Genomic DNA, 24,331 nt, shown 5'->3' with positions numbered 1-24,331 from the left:
ACGTCGTGAGTCGGTGGGGGGAATACTTCGAAGACCTCCTCAATTCCACCGACACGCCTTCCATTGCGGAAAGAGGGCCTGGAGACTCTGAGGCGGACTCTCCAATCTCTGAGGTCGAAGTCACTGAGGTAGTTAAAAAACTCCTTGGTGGCAGGGCCCCGGGGGTGGATGAGATCCGCCCGGAGTTATTAAAGGCTCTGGATGTTGTGGGGGTCATGGCTGACACGACTCTACAGCATTGCGTGGACATCGGGGAGCGGTGCCTCTGGATTGGCAGACTGGGGTGGTGGTTCCCCTCTTTAAGAAGAGGGATCGGAGGGTGTGTTCCATTTACAGGGGAATCACACTCCTCATCCTCCCTGGTAAGGGCTATTCAGGGGTGCTGAAGAGGAGGATCCGCCGGGAAGTCGAACCTCGGATTCAGGAGGAGCAGTGTGGCTTTCGTCCTGGCCGTAGAACAGTGGACCAGCTCTACACCCTCGGCAGAATCCTCGAGGGTGCATGGGAGTTCGCCCAACCAGTCCACATGTGTTTTGTGGACTTGGAGAAGGCGTTCGACCGTGTCCCTCGGGAGGTTCTGTGGAGGGTGCTTTGGGAGTACGGGTGCCGAGCCAACTGATAAGGGCGGTTCGGTCCCTGTATCACCGATGCCAGAGTTTGGTCCGCATTTCCGGCAGTAAGTCGGATTCGTTCCCAGTGAGGGTTGGACTCCGCCAAGGCTGCCCTTTGTCACCGATTCTGTTCATAATTTTTATGGACAGAATTTCTAGGCCCAGCCGAGGCGTTGAGGTGGTCTGGTTTGGGGACCTCAGCATCGCGTCACTGCATTTTGCAGATGACGTGACGTGGTGCTGTTGGCTTCTTCAGGCCGTGATCTCTAGCTCTCATGAGCGGTTCGGAGCAGAGTGTGAAGCTGTCGGGATGAGGGTCAGCACCTCCAAATCTGAATCCGGGCCCTCTCTTAGAGATAGGGTGAGAAGCTCGGTCATCCGGGAGAGACTCGGAGTAGAGCCGCTGCTCCTCCACGTTGAGAGGAGCCAGATGAGGTGGCTCGGGCATCTCATCAGGATGCCTCCTGGACACCTCCCTGGAGAGGTGTTCCGGGCATGTCCCACCGGTAGGAGACCCCAGGGACAACCAAGGACGCGCTGGAGAGACTATGTCTCTCGGCTGGCCTGGGAACGCCTTGGGATCCCCCGGGATGAGCTGGATGAAGTGGCTGGGGAGAGGGAAGTCTGGGAGTCCCTCCTAAAGCTGCTGCCCTCGCGACCCGACCCCGGATAAGCGGAAGAAGATGGATGGATGGATGGATGGATGGATGGATGGATGGATGGATGGATGGATGGATGGATAGCTTTTGTCTGCTATCTACATTTATCTGGTGATCTTAAATATTAGTAAAAATAAAAAGATTACATGTTTAGTCAGCTCCAATGTCTGGTGACAACATGAACTACAATAACATCTGAGATCAGATAGAACGCCCTTTACTATCTCCCTTTTCAACTGTAGAAATTCAGTTTTGATGGACTTGAGCACACCTCCATTTCTCCTTCAATCCCACACTCTACTACTTTTTCACACGCCTAGTGGTAGAGTGTCTGCCCTGAGATTGGAATGTTGTGGGTTCAAACCCTGGTCGGGTCATACCAAAGACTATAAAAATGGGACCCATTGCCTCCCTGCTTGGCACTCAGCATTAAGGGTTGGAATTGGAGGTTTAGATCACCAAAATGATTCCCGAACGTGACACCGCCACTGCTCTCCTCTCCCCCAGGGGATGGATCAAAATCACACGGGGATGGGTTAAATGCAGAGGACAAATTTCACCACACCCAGATGTGTGACAATCATAGGGACTTTAACTCTTAATAATAGTATTTAGCGTATAGTAATAACGTAAGTGTAGGATCATGGAAATGACAGGGGGAGATGGCACGAAAAAGGATTTCAGTGAAAAATCTCTTTGAATTTTACTCTCACACACTAAAGCAGTGGGAACACACATCACTGGGACAGGGATTTTATTCATCAGAAACACCACAACAGCTGTTTCACCATGACCTCCTTCACACAAACACGCACATTTTGTATAGCGTTAGGATTACGTAATCAACTCCTTCCGCCACCCTATTATACAAGAGGGATGCTTACAGATAGAGACCATCACACACACGCTCACATAGACACACAAGAAATCTTTCTGCAACTTAACTAAAAATGCTTTTTATCCTCTTTGCATTGAACTGAAAGTGGTCAATTCATCTTGATTTCAATCCTCTTTGATGATAAGCATGGTTTTCTACTGCAGTTACTGACACCTAATTTAACAGCTCAATTCTAATCTGACCAATAAAGGCATAAACTATTATGACACACTTTAATCCCGTCTGTGACGGCTGGGCCGGTTCTCTCCAATAATAGTAGAGGGGGACAAAGCAACTTGTTTATTAGAAAGCTTTTATGAATGCAACAATAAATGTGGACGTGACTGATAACAATACATACTTCAGACCAGGTCTGTTTATTAAGATTCATGAGGATCTTCCACAAATAACCACTATGGGATGTACAGTCACAGTAAGCTCGGACAGGCCCCAGTATACCCATGACAATGAGGACAATCAGTCCTGAAAATTGAGGTACTATGGATGGATGATTAAGGTGGGCGCTTCATGACAATGTTGATTTGCTTTATTTTCTTCAGCACGTGTGTTATTGCAAGAGCTGTAAGTTTCACCTGTATAATTTATTCGTGAAAACAAGTGAGACGATTTTTATGAAGAAAACATGTCAATGACTGGGGTGGTGCTTAAAAGTGAGATGAAGAAATCATTGGAACACTCAGGAGCAGGTTTATCGTTTCATTGCTGAAGATGCTATACACTGATACTATATGTCATAATTAATTAATCAGGTCTCCTCCCAATTTATTTTAAATAAATTTATATATATATATGTATGTATGTATGTATGTATGTATGTATGTATGTATGTATGTATGTATGTATGTATGTATGTATATATATATATATATATATATATATATATATATATATATATATATATATATATATATATATATATATATATATATATATATATTCTTTTTTTTTTATTGGGAAGACAAGGGGGCAAGTTTCACTTAATGAGGAAGTTGAACCCACACCCAAACTACAGCCTCTATGCAATCCATTCACAAACAACGTAAAATAGTTAATATGCAGAGCAGTGTGCTTGCAATTTCCTGACGTTGTGAAAGTACACGATGGTGCTTCTGTAGCAAGCATGCGATGTGTGTGATTCTGTTGTCCTTTTTTGTTCTTTAAGCTGTTTAACGTCACCCGAGGTCAGGGGTTTAAATTGTATGGCCCGCGGAACCACCCCGGACTGGTTGCCACAGAGACAAACAACCATTCATACTCGCACTCACATTGATGGGCAATTTGGAGTGCTCAATCAGCCTATTAAGCATGTTTTTGGGATGTGGGAGGATACCGGAGTTTCTGGGAGAAACCTACACATGCACGGGGGAGAACATGCAAACTCCACACAGAGAAGGCCGGAGGTGGAATCAAATCTGCACCCTCCGAACTGTGAGGCGGACATGCTAACCAGTGCACCACTGAACCGAGTATATTGAAATACTGTTCAATATATCAGGTATAAAAAATGAATTTTCAAAGAATGTACTGTACTGTGCACTGTTGTGTAAATTCATGTAGAATATTGTCTAATGTTTCCATTCACAGTTGGGAACCTCCTCTTGTTGACTGTGGTCCAGATATTCCAACACTTAAAAACACGTGTGTGTGTGTGTGTGTGTGTGTGTGTGTGTGTGTGTGTGTGCATGCATGTGTGCGTCCGCCTTTCACTATCTCTGATTAGCTGAAAACATGATATATGTCTGCTAGTTTCTCCTTGATCTGTTGGACGCAAATAAAAAATGAATAAGTGAATGAATGAATGAACGAACGAATTATTTGAAGTCGCAGTCCAAAGCGCTGTAAAATAAATATGATATGCAGACATGCAATGCAGCAAAAGTGCTTGAATTTCACACAATATTTATCAGGTCATTTTTTACTTGACGAAAAGAATATCGAGTTCAAGAACAAAGTGTTCAATGTGGATGGAGAGTTAATATGACACAAACATGTTTTGCCCTGTTTAGACCCTGTTACCAGTGCCTGGCCACTAGACACAACAATGGTCCTTGCAGTGTTCGCTGCTTGGGCCCTAATAATATATTCAAAGTTGAGGTTGTCATGTTGGCTAGGACCTCGGCAAACGTTCGAGTTTCTCATGTGGCCCCGTTCCAAAATTAATTGCCCACCTGTCGCCAGGCAGTACCTAGGTATCTGAACACCAATAGTTCATGCCATGTATCACGCCAATATGGAAACTGGCAAACCTTGCAACCTTAACCAACCAAATAATCTATGGAAATCAATGCCCACATACATTTTTAATGAAAGTAGTTACCAGGCAAAATAACTTATGCTCACTTCGCTAAAAAATGCTTTATATCAAATCATTTTGATTTTTTTTTTTTAGCAGTTTTCAAAAGACATTTGAAATGAATAGAATGAGGTGATTGTAAACAATCTTCAGTATTTAAAACACTTGAGTATCTGGCATGCCTTCTTCTGCATGTGTGCAAGAGAAAGATGGCCATGCAGAGAAGCCTTCGGTGTAGCCTCTCTGCTTCGTGTTGAAAAAGCATGACACACAAAGTAACATGGAACTTTTTGGAAATTTTTTCCCAACATCCATGGTAAACCGACTGGCAAAGCCTGTCTCTAAGGCTTGTTTTAAAACTACCGTGCCTTGAGGCGGGAACACATCCAATCTGGCCTAGCACCTAGCTGACCGTCATCCAGAGTGACAGGTTGCAATGCATTTAACACTACATTCTATGTAGTGTTAAATGCATTAACACTGCTATGTTAAATCAGACACAGACACTCAACATAACTTGCTGATTAGAAATTAAATGAAAACATTTGCTTGACAGTAACAATGAAAATATATTGTTGAATATCAATAGTGGATAACATTAAATCCATAGCATGTGCCACACAATAAAAACGATTACACAGTGAGCTCACTATTTAAAAAAGGCCATTATAAACATCCAACTGGGCTAATTCTGTCTAAACAGCATAGAGGTTATACAGCTGCATATCTGGTCAAGAAAATGATCATATTAATCGTAATAATAATAAAACTGCATTACAGTGGACATCACAACCAATAGGTCAGGCATTATTTATGGTTCAGTAGTGTGTCACGTGTGCTAATGTTGCTGGTATAGTATGGAAGTCAAAAATTTGGTATGGTGACAGCACTGTTCTGGCCTCATGCCCATTCCATAAACAAATACAGTGGAGCTCAGAGTCTGAGTAGCATATGTTAACATACACTTAGACTTATATAATTATGGACTAAAATTTTGCCTGAAGTAGTTATCTGCATTGTTCTCGAGAGCAGTCTTGGTCTCAAGACCACTTTTTAAGATTCTCTGTCTCGTCTCGGAATTGAAACCATTTCTACTCTGTCTTGTCTCGGTCTCTGACAGGGCGGGTCTCTGTATTTTTTTTAATCAAAACCAGTCAAGCCCAAGCCAGTATAACTGTGATCAGTGAGAAATGTTAACAGTGACAAACACGGAAGGCGGGTGCTGCGCTTCCTTACCGGTGTCGCCTGGAGTGCTACGGACCCTGCACACAGAAAGCGAGAGGGAAGACTACTTGAGATGCAGCGCCCCAGAAAATGTAGAAAAAAATGTAAAAAAAAATCATCAGTAATTAAGTTTGGTTTCCAAAAGGATTTCATACAGTACAGTAGGCCTAAAGTAACCGTTAAATAAACAAAGTTAAAATCAGAACACCCCATTCTAAGACAATAAGCAAAAAATAAGCTCTTTTTCACCTGTGATGCTTTTGTTTGTTCAGAGCTAACTGTGACTTAATTTTACAGACAATTTAGTTTTCATCGCACTGCAAGCTAACACAAAAACAAACAATGAACATGCCAGGTATTCGTCAAAACCCAAAGTGAGTTCTCATTTTCATTAAATGAAAACATTCATTACACCAGTAAATGGTCCATGTTTTACACACAATTAACGGGAGATAGTTCTACTCTACATTGTCCTCTATGTTGGTGCTTCAGCTGCAGAAATCTGATCATTTGGCTCAGCAATGAAACTGAAAGGTAACTGTGCTAACTGGTACAAAGTAACTACCACCAGATTTTGTTCTTTTCTTTTGGGGGGGGGGGGGGGGGGGGTTGTCTTGTCTCAATTTGACCTCCAAAAGTCTTGGTCTTGTTTTGGTTGAGATACTTTCTAGTCCTAGTAATGTCTTCGTCTCTGTATGTCTGGTCTTAACGACAACAACTACCCTGAACGATGTTTCCATAACAACGCTCCAGAGAACAAATTGTGTTCCCCTTTGCAGGTTCCACTTTGTATAATACTACTTCTACAACGTGGATATAAACACATGCAGTAACAACAAGAAAGCTACATTCTGCAAATATGCTTCAGTAGCTGATGACTTTGGAATTACCGTATTTTTCATACTATAAGTCACGTTTTTTTTTCATAGTTTGGGCGGTGGGGCGACTTATACTGAGAGCGACCTATATGTGAAATTATTCAAAATTTTTTACTTGATCATTCACACATTACTTACTAGTATAGTTGATCACTTCACATGTTATTTTCACTTTAAACCACATGAGGGTGCACTATGTCTGTGGAAACCCCAGGGAATTTAAGATCAGGGGATGTTTGAGAATATTTGTCAATTTTCGCACATGTCCCGAGTGTTGTTAGTCACCTAAATGTTGAACAGAAGCTGAGATGTACCGAAGTCAAATTCCTTGTTTAGCATGCTCAAACATGGCCAAAAAAAATTCTTATTGGAGCCTCACTGACAATGAGTTCCATTCACTGACTTCCGGAGTCAGGAGATTTAATGATTTGGAGTGAAACAGATGGTTCGATAAACGTATTATTTATGTTATAGTTATTTGACATGTAGTTTATTTAGAGTAGCAACGTGTATGTTGTTAGACTTCAGTAGTTTGCGCGCTTGTCTACATATAGTTATATACGTAGATCTGTGGAATAATTGGTGCCACAACTGACACAGAGGATGAATATTCCGATGGATTTAATGATTTGGAGTGACACAGATGGTTTGGTAAAATTGTTGTTTGTATTACATTAATTCGATATATCTTGTCTGACGTCAGCGGCGCACGTAGTTCCGGCATCAACAGCTGTGTGTGTTTCTTTTTTTTTTTTTTTTTTAAAGTGACACAAGACGAAGATTCCAATGGATTTAATGATTTGGAGTTACATGGATTGTGCGATAAAATTGTTGTTTACATTATTGTTATTTGATGTATAGTTTAGATATGGTTATATGGGCCTGTGGAATAATTTGAACTGCATGACGACGAGTCAGACGTCAGCGGCGTGCCGCACACGCGGCGTTGTTTACAGAAAGGACGACGAATTCGATCAAAGGATTTAATGATTTGGAGTGACACAGATGGTTTGATAAACGTGTTATTTATGTAATACTTACTTGAATAACTGTTAATGTTACGTCAGGCCCATTCTCAGCTCCTCGTTTGTGTTTATGTCACGTTAGCATACTGTATCGTTTAGCCGGTTGTTGCTGGTTCATTTCTGTTTTTGGTGTCGGATTTTGTCAAAAAATGTTCCCCCAAAATGGGACTTAAACTCCGGTGTGACTTATATATGTTTTTTTTCCTCTTTATTGTGTATTTTATGGCTGATGCGACTTGTACTCCGAAGAGCGACTTTTAGTCCGAAAAATACGGTCGTTATTACAATCAACCCCCATCACTAGTGATAGAACTACCAACTATGTTCCAAAACGACAAAGTATACATCAGACTGTGCAGATGCTGATACTTCCATCCTCCAGCACTTAACTCACTTTTAAGCAATGAATCGTTTCTTGATACTGTAAACTCATGCAAACCACACATCTGTATCTCCAGAGTCTCAGTGAGGCCTTACTCTTAAAAGCTGCATTATCAGTGTCCACAGTGACGCATAGCATGTGCGTGGTTGCTTAGCAACAGTTGCTGTGTGATACTGCTGAAGGTGGGAGTGGTGCTGAGGTTTTGATCACTGTTCGGAGGGGTGGATCATCATAACAAGTCATCATTAAAGAGGAATTCATTTGTTTCTGTTTTATGTCAGTGGGCTTCTTTGCCAAATGTCATGACCCATTTGCTTCTTGTCTCTGTGAAGCCAACTTGAAAGGTTTTGCTCTCATGCTGCATATCAACGGTGCCCTGCATTGGGCTTGATTTAAAAATAAACATCAGCTCCCAGAGCACAGCAGAGCACAGCAGGTTCAGGCATGCTGCTCTTTATTCGCTGCAACGATAAATTCATTATTTATAGGAAGTGGTGTTGCCACTCCGTTATTTTAAGACTAAGTCATGTGACTTTTTGTGTCTTTAGGGCTTTAGTGTGGTGAAATAGATCTGTGAGGGTAGACTTTAGTTTTCCGTTAATATTGAGTAAATAGTTGGCCAAACTTCAAATGGGCCACACTAAAACTGAACCTCTTTCAATCTACCCTAATGAGATCCTGTATTTTTAATCAACCCGACTATGACTGATTCACACACAAGAAAGCATATTGATGTCTGAATATGGGTCACTTGAAGAAGATGTAAATGGGTAGACAATCACATAGAGGCTCTAAATCAGAATGATTTATAAGACGTGAAGCATAAATGAAACTTAAAATGTGTGTCTTTGATGCTGTTCAGAAGTAGTGTCTAGATTCTAAATGACTGCACTACAGTCAGGTCCACCAAAGCATGTTAATTAACAATAATTTATGTTCCAATGCGGGCTACAGTTTACAATTGTAAAGGGACTCACTAATGGTGTACTGGCTCCCTCGCATGACTTCTGTGTACGGAGACAGCGTGGGTTCAGTTGCCATTCAGTTCTGATGTGAATGTGAGTGTGAATGATTTATGTGCAATGTGATTGATGAATGATCAGTCCAGAGTGCAGTCCACCCTACATCTGATGTCAGCAGGCATAAGCTCCCCACGGCCTTGACTAGGATATGTGACAAAAAAATGAATAAAAGAATCACCTGTAAATCGAGCCTAAGGACAAAGCCAGACAAAAACTATTTAGTAACCAGCTCAAGTCATATTCTGACAGCACATTATCCTTGAATATATCGTACTATCACGGTATTCGTATTGAAATTGTAGCTCTGTGGTTTAAAACAAAATATATACCGTATTTTTTGGACTATAAATTGCGGTCTTTTCCCTAGTTTGGGTGGAGGGGGCGACATACTCAGGAGCGACTTATATGTGAATTTTTTCACAAATTTTCAAAAATCTGCGATGTAGTGAAACCGCGATCAGTGAACCGCGATGTAGCAAGGGATTACTGTAATTTGAACTGCAAGTTTGGTAAACGTCTCTTTATTTAACAAAACAAGAGTTCAACGAGCCAACAATTACTGAACTTCCAGCCACGGAGGTGGAAGAGAGCTCAATAAATAGGACCGGGCGTGCGTAAAAGCCATGTCCGAGCCCCATCCTCCGTCCCCGAACAGCCACCCAGCCGAGCGCCGGCCCCCAACTTCCATCCACGAAGGTGAAAGAAAGCTCCGTAGAGTATGACCGGGCGTGCGTAAAAGCCATGTCCGAGCCCCATCCACCGTCCCCGGAGAGTAACCCGGCCGAGCGCCGGCCCCCGACTTCCATTCACGGAGGTGAAAGAGAGCTCCCGTCGAGAAGGACCGGCCGTGCATAAAAGCCATAATAGTTTTTGAAACCTTCTGTGTCACTCCAAATCATTAAATAATTAAAACTCTTTGTCCTCCGTGTTACTTACAAACAAAGCCGCTAATGATGCCGGTAGTACGTGGGGCCCTTCGTCATCTTCGTCATCCCGTGATCGAATCCTTTGCCCTTTATGTAATAAATGCCGTGCGGCACGGATGACGTCACTTGCAGTTCAAATGACAGTAATCCCTTTCTACATCGCGGTTCGCTTATCGCGGTTTCACTACATCGTGGATATTTGAATTTTGAAAATTTGTGAAAAAAATCACATATAAGTCGCTCCTGAGTATAAGTGGCCCCCCCACCCAAACTATGACAAAACGCGCGACTTAAAGTAAAAAAAATACGGTATGTGTGAAATAACAATAATATAAACAAATTTATCGAACCATCCGTGTCACTCCAAATCTTTAAATCCTTCGGAATCTTCATCTTGTGTCACTTAAAACCCCCGGAAAAAAAACGCGCGCGCACACACACGCGCACACACACACACACACACACACACACACACACACACACACACACACACACACACACACCTGTTGATGCCGGAACGACATTCGTGCGCCGCTGACGTCAGACTAGATATATCAAATAAACGTAATATAAAGAACAATTTTAACAAACCATCCGTGACAGTCTAAATCATTAAATCCATCGGAATATTTATCCTCTGTGTCAAAAAAAAAAGAAAAATACACAACTGTTGACGCCGGAACTACATGGGCTGCTGACGTCAGACTAGATATATCAAATAAATATAATATAAACAAGAATTTTAACAAACCATCCGTGTCACTCCAAATCATTAAATCTACCGGAGTATTCATCCTCTGTGTCAATCCCCCCCAAAAAAACAGCTGTCGATTGCGGACCTACGTGCGCCGCTGACGTCAGCCTCGTCGTCAGTTGTGGCCTCAATTATTCCACAGATCTAGTATATAACTATATTGTAGCTTTACCAAAGTACCAGGCAAGACGTGGGTTTGGTAAATGGCTGAGGTAGTTTTGTTTGACCTAAGTATGCAAGTGGCATAGCGGTGCAAGTTATGTAAGAGCAGCAGAAGTGTGTTCAGAGGTGTTCAGGACAACAGGACAACAAGTTGCAAAGTGAGGGGGGAGAAAGGGGAGAGAGTTCAGGAACCTAACAGCCTGGTGTATGAAGCTTTTGGTGAGTCTGGTGGTGTGGGAGCCCGGGCTTCTGTACCTCTTCCCAGAGGGCAGTAGATCAAACAAATTGTGAGCGGGGTGACTTGCATCACTCACAATTGTGGTCGCCTTGCGAGGTGGGAGGCGTAAATGTCCTTCAGTGAGGGGAATGAAGCACCAATAATCCTTCCAGCTGTGTTCACTTTGCGCTGCAGGGCTTTCCTGTTGTATTCGGTGCAGCTTCCGCCCCACACAGCGATACAGCTGGATGCTCTCAATGGTGCCTCAGTAGAATGTGGTCATGATGGCTGGTGGAGCACTTGGTCGCCTGAGTTTCCGCAGGAAGTACAGGCGGCGCTCAGCTTTCTTCACCAGTGATGCAGTGTTGGTGGTCCAGGAGCGGTCTTCACATTCCGGACTCTGCTGTACAATTGGAGCAGCTAGCATGCCCAACACCTGCCGCTGACCATCGACGGTGCTGTGGTGGAGAGAGTGATCAGCACCAGATTCCTGGGGGTGCACATCAGTGAGAATCTCTCCTGGACCACCAACGCTACGTCGCTGGCGAAGAAAGCTGAGCGCCGCCTGTACTTTCTGCGGAAACTCAGGCGAGCAAATGCTCCTCCCGCCATCATGACCACATTCTACCGTGGCACCATTGAGAGCGTCCTCTCCAGTTGTATCGCTGTGTGGGGTGGTAGCTGCACTGAATACAACATGAAGGCTCTGCAGCGCATAGTGAACACTGCTAGTAAGATCATTGGGGCTCCGCTCCCCTCCCTGAAGGACATTTACACCTCCCATCTCACCCGCAAGGCGACCGCGATTGTGTGTAATGTGAGTCACCCCGCTCACTCTTTGTTTGATCTTCTGCCCTCTGGGAAGAGGTACAGATGCCTGCGCTCCCGCACCACCAGACTTGCCAACAGCTTCATACTCCAAGCTGTCAGGATCCTGAATTCTCTCCCCCCTCCACCCTCGGCTGCATAACATCCTGTACTTTTGCACTATATTCTGGCTGTCTGCTGAATGCACGCTTGCTCCATTTTGTTTCTCTTACTTATCTATCTATTTATTTATTGTTTATTTATTTGGGTTATTTGCTTATTACTTATTCATCGCTCTTGTCTATTCATTTTTACTCTTTGTGCTATTTGCTTGTATGTGTTGTGTAATGTGTCTAGTCACCGTGGGACGATGGGGAAACGTAATTTCGATCTCTTTGTGTGTCTTAACATGTGAAGACATTGACAATAAAGCTGACTTTGACTTTGATTCACACTTACAACCACACCTACGAACAAATTGGAGTGGTCAATTAGCCTACCATGTCTTTGGAATATGGGAATAATCCGGAATACCTGGAGAAAGCCTACGCAGCCACGGGGAGAACATGCAAAGTTCACACAGGAAGGCCAGTGCCGTAGTCGAAGCTTCCAACTCTGAACTGTGATGCGGACGTGCTAACCAGTGCTCCATAATGCTGCCACCCAACAAAACATACTGTTCATTATTTTGAATAATTTTCTCTTAAAATACATACATTAAAAAATACATTAACAATTTTCACAATACCGTATTTTCTAGACTATAAATCGCAGTTTTTTTCATAATTTGCCGGGGATGCGACTTATACTCAGGAGCAACTTGTGTGAAATTATTAACACACTATATCATTTCACGTTACTTTCACAATAAAACGCTCTAGGCCTGTGGAATAATTGGAACTGCAACTGACAATGAGTCTGATGTAAGCCACGAAGAGCTGCATCTTCTACTTCTGGGGTTAGTGGAGTTGTTTATAAGTGACACCGAGGATGAAGATTTCATTGGATTTAATGATTTGGAAAGATGTGGATGGTTCGATAAATGGATGTTATTTATGCTATAGTTATTTAAATAAGTCTAAATATGTTACGTCCAGCACGTTCTCAGTTCCTTGTTTATGTGTTTATGTAACGTTAGCATACCGCACCTTCAGCCTGTTGCTGCCTATTCTATTTTTATTTTAAATTGCCTTTCAAGATGACATGTCTGTTGTTGGTGTTGGATTTTATCAAATAAATTTCCCCTAAAAAGGCAACTTATACTCCAGTGCAACTCATATGTTTTTTTCTCCTTTATTATGCATTTTATGGCTGGTGCGACTTATACTCCGAGCGACTTATAGTCCGAAAAATACGGTGCATATCAAATCTAGGACCGCATACAAAAGTGACCCATGTCGGATTTAAAATATATCAAAATTGAGACCTTCAAACTGTCATTAAAAAAAAATCAAAAAACAGATACAGGTCGCATACAGGCAAAAAACTCTGTTGCCTTCAATATGAACCTGGCCTAACATACATTTAAGCTTGCTGCCTAGATATGCTAAACAATATTTTGAAAACAATACACTGTTATGTCTTCCACAGATCCCGGGAGAGTAAGTCAGTAAACTCACATTTATTTTCATCGAAAGCTACTATGTGGCCTAAGTGGATGGTGAAACAGGTCAGAAAAATAGAGACTTCTTTTGCTTGTCGCCCCTGACACTATCATTAAAATGATTTATAAGGAAGTTTAATAAATAAGGAAACTTGACAAGAGAAAAATAGCAGAACAGTGATTGCTCTTCTCTCTCAAATGTATTATTTTTTCTTTGTCCCCTCTTACGTCATGACAGCGTGGTGGTTTTGCCTTTTGATTTTAAAGCCAGTCCTAGTTGGCTATGAGAATGCACACTGCACTATAGCGTCAGGTAACCTTGACTAAAATATGGTCTTGCACTGCCAACAAAGTGATTTAAAATACGCCTTGGCACAAAAGAAGATGACGACACCCGCACTGGCCAAATTTTTTACACTGCGTACTTGCCAAGATTTCTCAACCACACGTAAGCTGCCATGCAGAAAATAGGGCGGGCGAGCAAGAGCTTTTGTAAACGACAGTGTTTTCGACTGCCCTCGTCTTTGTTTTCATTTCTTCATGTTGAATGTATATAGAGCGTTCAGCGTTCTAGCCCATCAAAGCTTCATGGAACAGTTAAAAAAAACCTGATAAATCTGCTTCGCTGTTTTCTTATTCAATGTGTTTTTATGCGGTGTAGTAAATAGGTAAAATTTGACTCACAAACATTTCGAGCATTGGTTATTCGTCTATCTATTTTGTTTGATCAATTATCCATTAGACTTTATCTATCACTATTATTCGCGTGTAAATTATTACTATTACAGTGGTACCTCTACTTACGAACGCCTATACTTATGAACTTTTCGGGATACGAACCGGAGCCTCGTGTTTTTTTTGTATCTACTTACAAACCAAATTTCGACTTCCGAACTGATTCACCATCCACCCACATCTTCTGCTCTCTCATTCTCTGTTCATCTCGGCGCTAAGCAGTGTAGTTGAGTATGTCTCCTAAGACTATAGATATGAAACTTAAAATCATATAGGAGCATGGCGAATGCGTGCATATTGTCGAGCTCATGACAGAGTATGGCCAGTGTTGAGCCAAAGTAGGTACCCCGGTGAAAGCCACACAAAACAACTTTACAGATTTGCAAAAACAATCGAATTTATTTATCACTGGCTGCAGAGGTACATATTTTCCACAAACGATAGTATTTATTTACCAATGGCGGCGGAGGTACGTACTCCTCTGTGTTACGTCTAGTCCTCTGATTGTTTTTTTGCCCTGACCTACGTAAAACATAATGTACCTCTGATTGGTTAATCGGATCTTCATATTTCGCCTGTATATTACGGAAGTCACAAAAAACAACTTTATAGATTTTGGAATTTGGTCCACACAAAAGGTGCACCTTATTAAAAGTCGCACCTTTGTTTTTTGATCAAATTAAAGGCAGTTAAGTGCGCCCTATGGTGTGAAAAATACGGTAATTTAGTTAATTTACTGAGTACAAAGTACAGCCACACAGCTATTTCTTTTGGGCTTTACATGTTGATGGAGCTATTCCTTGAGGGAACTTGATATGCGCATAGTAATTGGGTAGAATGGCTTGAACAATTTAAGTGGCTAAAATGCAACATATTAAAAACAAAAGAGCAAATATGCGTTGATATCATGGTATTTAATAATGGCATTTGTACTGACCCGATTGGGCCGGTGTAAGTTTTGCGTTGGCGCAATTCAGTGCCACAATTGTGCTGTACCAATCGAGCCACTGTTAATGTCGGGCTTGAAAATGGATCATGTTTCTCAAAATTATTTTTAGCTTTAAATGTATCCCAGTGAAACAATGTTCTTTAGAATGGGGTTGTACTATGACGATGGTTTTTCAGTCGTAGCTTAATGTAGGTCTCGTACACAAATACATTCAAATGTGTGCAGACCAAATACAGAATCAAAACCATTCTCACTGGAAAAATAAAAGTACCATGATCGTTGTCAATCACTGCACCAAATACAAATCATGTATTTGTATTTGCTAGACGAGGAAACCGGAGTGCCCGGAGAAAACCCACGCGGGCACGGGGAGAACATGCAAACTCCACACAGGGAGGGCCGGAATGGACTGATTCTGCTAAATGGAGCATCATTGTTTGTGTGTGTGGAGCTCTTGCGCTTTACAATTTCCACACCCAAATCCTTTCTTGTCATATTTTTCCCATTGGCCTCTTTACACATCTTTAAACATGTCTCCTTCTGTCTTTAAGTCACTAATGCAGATGTCGCATTGTATGGTCATGTTCAAAACTGTATTGAAGGGCTTTATAATGTTTACAATGCTCACAGCTGCTCAGCCTCTAGCAAGTGAACCATGAATTGTTGGTGTTACAGCTCATATGCTATAATTAGCATGAACAAATTAACTGCAGTGATTGACAACGATCATGGTACTTTTATTCACACAGAGGTGGAATCGAACTCGCGCCCTCCTAACTGTGAGGCAGACGTGCTAAGCAGTGTCCCACCGAGCTGCCCTCCTTTTAACCTTCAGAAAGCAATTCCTGCCCTGACAAGCCATAGGAAGTAGTGGGATCTGTGTCTGTTGAAATATGGTTGAAATATATATATGTTTTTAAGCAAGGGCATTTTTGCTCCAGTTAAGCCGCGCCCCCAAAATGACACCACATCGTTTACAAACTTGAAAGTGGTCTCAGTATAAGTAAGGAACATGCATTGACATTTACACTGTTGGATAACGTCACCGTGCTTATTTACCCTGCCAAGCACGAAAAGAACATACAAACTCCATACAGGAGGGGCTCAGGCAAGATTCAAACTCTCTTAGCTTTGAAGCACATGTCCTAACCACTATTCCAAAGTGTGGCCGCTGATGACACAATGTTTTCGTTAATTTGGAAAACAGATTCGGTTGTTGTACTGAATAGAGTATCTCATTCAACTTCAGCTTCTAGGGATTTTTCCATCCATCAATCTATAATTATTGGGGCTGCCATGTGCTCAAGCAGATCCCAGCTAACTCTGTCTGAGTAGTGGGATACACCCAGACTCATCCCTTGACCTCATTTTGTGTGTGTTTTGTGTTTGTGTCCGTGTGTGAGACGGAGGGCAATTCTTGATTGCAGCTTTATGTGAGCATTAGCAAAGGACATAGTTATGAAGCAAAATTATGTAATAATGTAGTAAGAATTCTTTCGGGAAATTTGAGAAACCAAGACAAAGACACATGGTGGTTAAAAAATATCAATCTTCTCTTTGTCCTTCTTGGGCAGATATATTAATGATACATCTTATTTGCATGATTTATAAAGTGCAAAATATTTCACCTAATGCAAGTAAGAAGGCCTAGCAAGGCAGAAGTGTGGGGTTGACTGAACATAATTTATTTAAAAAATTAGCAAATGTCCTAGGGTAAGATCAAAATACAATAACCCCAAAAGTTCTAATGAAAAGCAAAACTCAAAGACACGCTGGTATGTGCAAGTGTAATGAAGCCTACATGTGCACATACTACCTACAGGTCTATGCCAACGCCTTCTACAATTCAATTAAATGTATCATCTAGCAGGCTCGGTCTCTTATTATTGCCAATTTGTACTTGTTCAAAAAGTAAAGTAAAAACTCCGACCACAACTCGCAACCCTGTGTTGTCCTAGCCAATACCAGCCAGAGTGACATTCTCTGGGTTTGAGTGAAACTGCAACACATTTTCAAAACGTGTCTGGGCTACCTGCGACTTTGCCGGCAAGTATGAATAGGCCTTAAGTCACTTGTTATAGCCGCACCACTTATTAGTTGTAATGTCACTCATTGTGTGTTCATCTTAGTTACAGTTGTCGCAATGTGAGCTATAGCAGAAGTGGTTCGGGCAGCACTACAACTACAGTGCCTGCAAATGCAAGTTTAGAGAACTGGTTGAAGAAACAGGTGAGAGCGAGTTTGGTGATCTGCATTTATCAAATTGTATGAGACATATTTGTAAGATGTTCAAAAGGGGAACTAGTTGCATTAAAATTTACAATTTTAAGGCAGCAACTGGTTTATTCTTATGTATGATGTGTCAATATGTGGTCAAAAGGTGGTCATCTCCCATTAGCAACAGAATATCTAGAAAACCAATCTGTCACGGATGGGAATGGCGCAGGGCGACCAAATGCAGCTTGGACCAGGGTTTATTGAGGGAAAAAGGTAGTTGGAAGGGAGGATGAGAGGAACAAACAACAGCCAAACTAACATAACGGCCTCACAAATATCAACAGGACTCACCGACAGGGCTGGCGAACAAAAACAGAACTGACAGACAAAGAAAAACAGAACTGACAGACAAAGATGTGGGACAAAAGACGAGACAAGAAGACATGAAATAATCTGACAAAGGAGTGACACGTAGACAGAACTTAAATACGCAACAGGTAACGAGAGGCAGGTGACTGTGATTAGTAAATAGATTGTGAGTAGATACAGTAAGGGAGGGGCGAGTGCACAGACGCAGACAGAAACCATGACAACCTACACATAAAATAACTGGGGACGAGTCGTGACACAATCATTTTGAATACCATCTTCACTCATTAGGATTACCGATGAGCTGAAGCCTATGTCCCAGCTGACTTTGGGCAAAAGGTGGGGTACACACCAAGCAGTTCGCCAGCCAATCATAAGGCACATATAAACAAACGACCATTCAAACTGAGATTTACACCTATGGACTGAATTATCAATTAAACTAACTTTTGGAACATAGAAGGAAGCCTGAGGATCTGGAGAAATTACCCTCAAACAACAGATGAATGTGAGAGCTTCACTCAAGAGATTCTACATTCAAATGTCAGAACTATAACACGAGCGTGACAACCGCCACTGGCCAATGTTTTAATTTCAATCTATAGAAATGTGAAAATTGTGAGGTGTAAGCAGGTGTGGTGTAAGGCACCACACCCAAAATTCCACAATTGGAATGACACAGGCTGTTGGCATTTTCACAAATGCAGTCAGCAAAAGGATATCTTTAATTATCTTGAATGATGTTGAAGCTGTTGGGCTGAATAGAATTTGTTATTTCATCAAACACAAAATGTAAACTGAATCTCTGCAGCAGTTGAAGAGCAAGTAACCCTCCCCCATGAACGATACAATAATATTGACGGTGCTAAAATAAAAACGTTTTATAAACATTAACCAAAAGATGTTTTATCCTGGGTTTCTAAACAAGGCCAGAAAAACAATCAACTTCCATGTTAAGTTTTTCTTTTTGTAAGGACAGTGGTGAATGAAGACTAGGCTAATGAAGGACCAAAATCATCATCACATATTTGTGCAGGTTTTTTACAGGCAACTCTTGTTTTGTTGTCTCCAACCAGCAATTTAATTCAACAGCAGACTTTGACATTTCCAATCTGATTTTACTTGCCGTTCCTCTTTATTCTAAGCAACAGTAAAAAAAAAAAAAAAAAACAACAAAAAAAAACTTGGTGAAAAACCATGGAGACTATTGCATTATTGTATTTTATCATGTTAAAATGATCTTTTGTGGGGTGTATACACTAGGTTAGACGTTGATTTTCAAATTCAGCAAGCACATGCACAGACATCCAAATTCAGCAAGCACATGCACACCAACATCAATGAAAACAAAGCCAACAAGGTTCAAGACTAACAAATACTGCAACTGTGCTTTAAGGATTTTTATCAGTTGACGATGCAAACAGTAGAACTGCAAAAAAAAAAGGCCACCAATGGTCTTTTCCTCAATATTTGTTACTTTGACACCATTGTCCCCAAACAATTGATCACTGGCCTCAAAATCTTGTTGTCCCAAGATCATTGGCCTCAAAATCGTGATGTGGCAATAAGTACCGCAGAAATGCCAAATGCATTAATATTCTGGACCAAGATATTTTCATTATTTTGTTGAACGTAAGCACATCACCACCTATCCCATCTTACTGTATAGATCAACGTTTACTAACCAATTGCCCCGCAAACACGGAAAAAGAGATTCAGCAGCTCTTACCTCGATGAGGAAGTCCCCCGTCCGGAGCCCTGCCTGCCATGCCACGCCCCCCTCATCCACTGACTCCAGATACTGCAGAGCAGGGAAGGCTGGGGTGGGCGTAAACTCCTCAATGGGTGTGTCCGCTTTGCGGGAACAGGAACAAAAAGGTAAATGACAATATCACCACTTCGGCAATCTGATGATTTGGTTATTTAGCTGAAGATGTTAAATGGGACAACAGTATGTTGCTGTACTTTTCTACACCACTACAAACTACAACCACAATAATAAACATACCGTAAAATTAACACCTCTCTGACCGTGTCAATCAAAAGTGGTTAATATGATTATCTTTTTAAAAGTCAGGATACTTAATATAACTGGGGCTTAGAGCTAATTAGATTGTAAACATGACAGAGAAGCATTAAGAAACCATAATACATACATACATTTAATATGCTTTTTGAATTTTTTAACCAAAAGATCTAAATCCGTCACTTTGAATTCCATTCAACTGAACAGCCCCATTTTGGTGCTCGGGCAAAGTGAGTTGGATTGTACTTTTATGTGTTGACAATAATCTGAACTGAACTGGAGAAATATTAGCAAATAAAGGACAGCCTTATATGATAGTTACCATGAAATCTGTGGTGAATCAATATACTACACATTCAAGTTATTGGACAGTCTTTGCACTGGTGTATTGTAAAAAATAAAATAAAAAACAGTCAACTGAAATTACAATTATTATGATTCAGAAAAATCTCCACATTAATTGTACACTAGTCACAACAAAAGGATTTATCAGCGATTCCCTTTGACTTGTCATTAATTGGGTTTGTGTTACTTCCTATTCCCCAACATGGTTGCATCTGTTGCTTGCTCCAGGGAGATTGCAAAATATTGTGGGTGGAATGGTGACATGGGACACTTCCTATAAGTCATCCTACTGAAGACAGATGGCCCACAAGCATGTGCGAGAGTTGCGTGATTGTATGTTTAGGTGTCAAGCATTGAGGGTGACAGTGAGATCCGGACAAAGCAGTAAAAAGGGACGAGAGATGGGCAGGGAGCAAAGAACTGCAGACTATCAGGGAGCAAAAGAGGATGTAAGCCTATGTGACAGCTCGAGCATGAGTGTATGTCTGTGTGTTTGCGTATGTGTGTTCACCCCCTTGCAGGCTAAGCTTGGCTGGGTCAGTTCCCCAGGGTGATGGCAGTGTGTGTCAGAATGACTAGAACATTCCTCCTGTTTTTCAAGCCAAATCTCTCCTCTCTATCCATCTCTACCCCCCCTTTTCTTTTGCTTCTCAAAAAAGGGAGCATGAAATCCTAAATGTATCTTTTGACATAGCTGCAGCATAGACCAAGCAATCGCTCCACACAGTAGTGAAACACAACGTGGATTATGACATGGTGAGAATTATCATAGAAACCAATGCAGCAGTCCAAACTGTCTATTTTTAGAGCCAATTTCAAAGTTTGGTGAAATATCAAACAGCCTGGTGAGGCCACTCAACATATCGGACAAGTCATGCCGTGTTCAGGAAAGATGATGATGGTTTATGCAAGGTGCATATAACAAAAAACAGGACAGATGGATTTGTGGAATATGACGACTGCCCTGAAAGGTGATGAAATTACCCAAATCCCCACCACCCACCACCACCGCCACCGCCACCACCACACACACACACACACACACACACACACACACACACACACACACACACACACACACACACACACACACACACACGCACGCACGCACGCACGCACGCACGCACACACACACACACACACACACACACACACACACACACACGCACACACGCACGCGCAAACATGCAAACGCGCGTGCAAACTGGATCATAAATAAAGTTCCTTTCAAACCCTAAACCAATGAACTAACATGCCAAACACTCTTTTAAACTTGGTAAATCAAACACTACAAAAGATTACGCATGTCAAAAGCAGGCTTTGTCATCTTTGTCATGGGAGAATGTGTTTTCAAGAGTTGCTGATATGAGGGGAATTCTGAAAATAATTATTGAAATCATTTCAGAGGAGTGTGCGGATTACCTTTGGCTCCTCGTAGGACGAATCCAAATCCTTCATTTTCCTTCTTCTGGAGTACCACGGTCTTCTCGTCCACCACGCAGTCACTGTGGAGAAGATTCCGAGCAGAGCGGCCGTTAGCACAGCCCATCATTCTCATCATGGCCACGGACGCCCTGGCCGAGTGGAGGTTCATGTTGAAGGAGAGCGAGTCCGGCCAGGGCAGGGTAACCTCGACCCCACCCCACCGGGCTCTATGTATATCACACGGTTTGGCAGTGGCCCGGCGACAGCATCTCCGGGAAAGAGACGACCCCCCCCCAAAAAAAGAAGAAGAACGACGTAATCCCCTTCTTCGCCTCCCTCCCTCTTCCGCCGGTGCTCCCCGGGAGCCTCCTGCGCGGAGAAGCGGGCTTGACGCCGCGGTTACCCCTGCTGCCGCGGCTGCTGCTTCCTCTGCGACTGCAGAGACTTCTGCCAGCGATCTCGGTCTGCGCGCTCCAAATGAGCCATTAGGCTGGGTGGAAGCTCCTCATTCCTCAAGAACATGAGACGGGATTCGGGAGGGCTTAATCTAGCCGGTTTGAAGACTCGATGAAGATGAAGGTGGTGGTTATGTGTGCGCCACTGCACATACGGAGACGAGCTGTCACGGTGTGTGCGTGTGAGTGTGCGCGTGAGTGTGCGCGTGAGAGCATGTGTGACCCTCATTTACGACTTGTCTGCGTTTAACTCACCAAATAATCAGATAATTGATTCCAGTAAATCCTGACGCGTTATGTCTGCCACTTCAATTCACTATCATTTGTTATGTCTTTGCAGATTCATGAACAAGTTATTGTCAAACACAGCTGTCATTTGTCATGGTCAAAAATTCAACCACGTAAAACAATAAATGGAGAAGAAAACAATTGAAGCGGTTTGTTCCCCCAAATTGAAGAAATTAAGGCTGCTTAGTTTGCACTTCAGTGGAACCTCCGATCAGAATTATTATTTGTTTTAATAAAGACTCAATTTCCAGACCAAGACATTCGCTAACCGAATGTTTCCCATTAAAATGAATGGAAATAGAATTAATCCTTTCCAGCTACGGCGGCAGTGTAGTCAGAAATAAACAGTACAATACAGAAATAAGCAAAACCACACTTGATTAGGAATAAATAACATGGCATTTTTGTTAGCAAATGACTGTCCATCTCACCTTTTTGAATATAATAATTGTACCAGTAAGCTTTTTCTCCGCTTATCCACACCAACAGTAATTTTGAAACTCTTCTTCAATGTGACGTCTTTGCTTTGTCAAAACTCACTACTTTAGCCACAGTAGGTGCTCTTATCGCTTCTTTGTTCGCCACAAAAGTTCAGCTGGTACACCAAACTTCACAGCATGCATCACATTTTCGAGTTTCACTACTTCTTAGTAAAATGATAATATGAGATGGCCATTCTATCCCAGTGACAGTCCGTCTGTCTGTCTTTCACCGACGGACGTCCATTTTGCAGTCTAAGGCCTAGGGACCAGAAAGTTAAAAAAAGGATGGACTGAGGATGGACAGTAATAGGTTTTCATCCATTCGTGTAATTGTCACTAACCAGGTCAAGTGTCGACAGACCTCTCACTAACGGACGCCCATTTCACTGTTGACTGAGAGAAACACGCCCAGCCTGTCTTGCTTCTGTTGACTCAGGACATGAAATACACTGTGGTGTGGTGTGCCTTGCGCAAGTTTGATCACGGATGTTCCCTTGGTTGTGCGAGTATCCAGCTCATTTAAATGACTCATTTAAATAAGGAAAAAGAATCACTACCTTCATTTCCTAAGCAACAATGACCTGCTTTCTTGTTATCCCTCAAATCCTGCTTGCTTCGGGAGCATCGAGAAGCACACAGCTGCTTGTGTATATTGCAACCTTCTTGGTGTGAATGACTTGCAGCACCACTGAGCTTACATTCTTTGTGGTCATTTGGTACACTTGTTGGTGTGCTGCGCAAACGATGTGCAATGCTGACTTGTGTGGAAAGCAGCACGGAATTTTCACGATGTTTATGTTCACGTCAGCATGGATCGATCAGGTAATCTTTTTGGCTGCTTTGTCTTACAGACACACACAAATGAAATCATTTTATAACAATGTTCCTGTTCGAGCAAAGTCCATCTATCCATTATCTTAGCCTCTGCTCCTCCCGAGGGTCGCGGTCACGCTGGAGCCTATTCAAGCTGACATCGGGCAGTAGGTGGGGGACACCCTGAATTGGTCACCAATTGAAGGGCACAGAAACAATCACACCTTGCAATTTGAAGCAGTCGATCAGTCTACCATGCATGTTTTTGGAATGCGGAAGGAAACCACAATATGCGGAAAGAACCCACGCAGCCACAGGGAGAACATGCACACAGGAAAGAGCTTGGATTGAATTCTGCTCCCCTAAGCGGTGAGGCGACATTCTAACCAGTGCGCCACTATGCCATTTAACAATAAAGTCGCTGTAATTCATTATTATTGATGACAGTGGCAACAAGCTTTTTTTTTGGGGGGGGTGATGATTGATGGACGGACGGAAGCGTTGATGGAAGCACAGTTTTATAAGGGCGAACTGACAATGATGGAAAGGTGCCCAGGTGATAGATGAAGGATGAACGATGGGCTGGCAAAATTTGCTCAGTTTTCCTGGACCAAGGTTCGACTTGTATATTTCTTCAAGTCCTATTGGAATAGTCATACTACTTATTTTGAATACATCCTTCAGTTATCATCTTCTTTGGAAAACATTTAGTTTGTCTCATTGTCTCATCATGGAAAATAATATGGTGTCGTGAAGGAAAGCGGCC

The 24,331-nt window shown here is 42.2% G+C and overlaps 1 protein-coding gene across 8 annotated transcripts in view; it reads right to left on the bottom strand.

Moving 5' to 3' along the window:
- shank2b (SH3 and multiple ankyrin repeat domains 2b) overlaps positions 1 to 24,331 on the bottom strand; it is a 236,034-nt gene that overhangs the window by 48,295 nt on the left and 163,408 nt on the right. For all 8 annotated transcript variants that reach the window (XM_085907072.1, XM_085907074.1, XM_085907071.1 and 5 more), the window contains 2 exons: positions 21,525 to 21,607; positions 19,461 to 19,585 (listed from right to left, as the gene is read on the bottom strand). In XM_085907072.1, coding sequence (XP_085763198.1) covers positions 19,461 to 19,585; positions 21,525 to 21,607 — 208 coding nt within the window. The remainder of the gene's footprint in view (positions 1 to 19,460; positions 19,586 to 21,524; positions 21,608 to 24,331) is intronic.

The sequence above is a fragment of the Syngnathus leptorhynchus genome, chromosome 3 (genome assembly GCF_054491065.1).
Source record: "Syngnathus leptorhynchus isolate UIUO chromosome 3, UIUO_Slep, whole genome shotgun sequence".
Taxonomy (NCBI): Eukaryota; Metazoa; Chordata; class Actinopteri; order Syngnathiformes; family Syngnathidae; genus Syngnathus; species Syngnathus leptorhynchus.
Note: the sequence above shows the minus strand (reverse complement) of the source record. Positions and strands in the feature narration are given on the sequence as shown.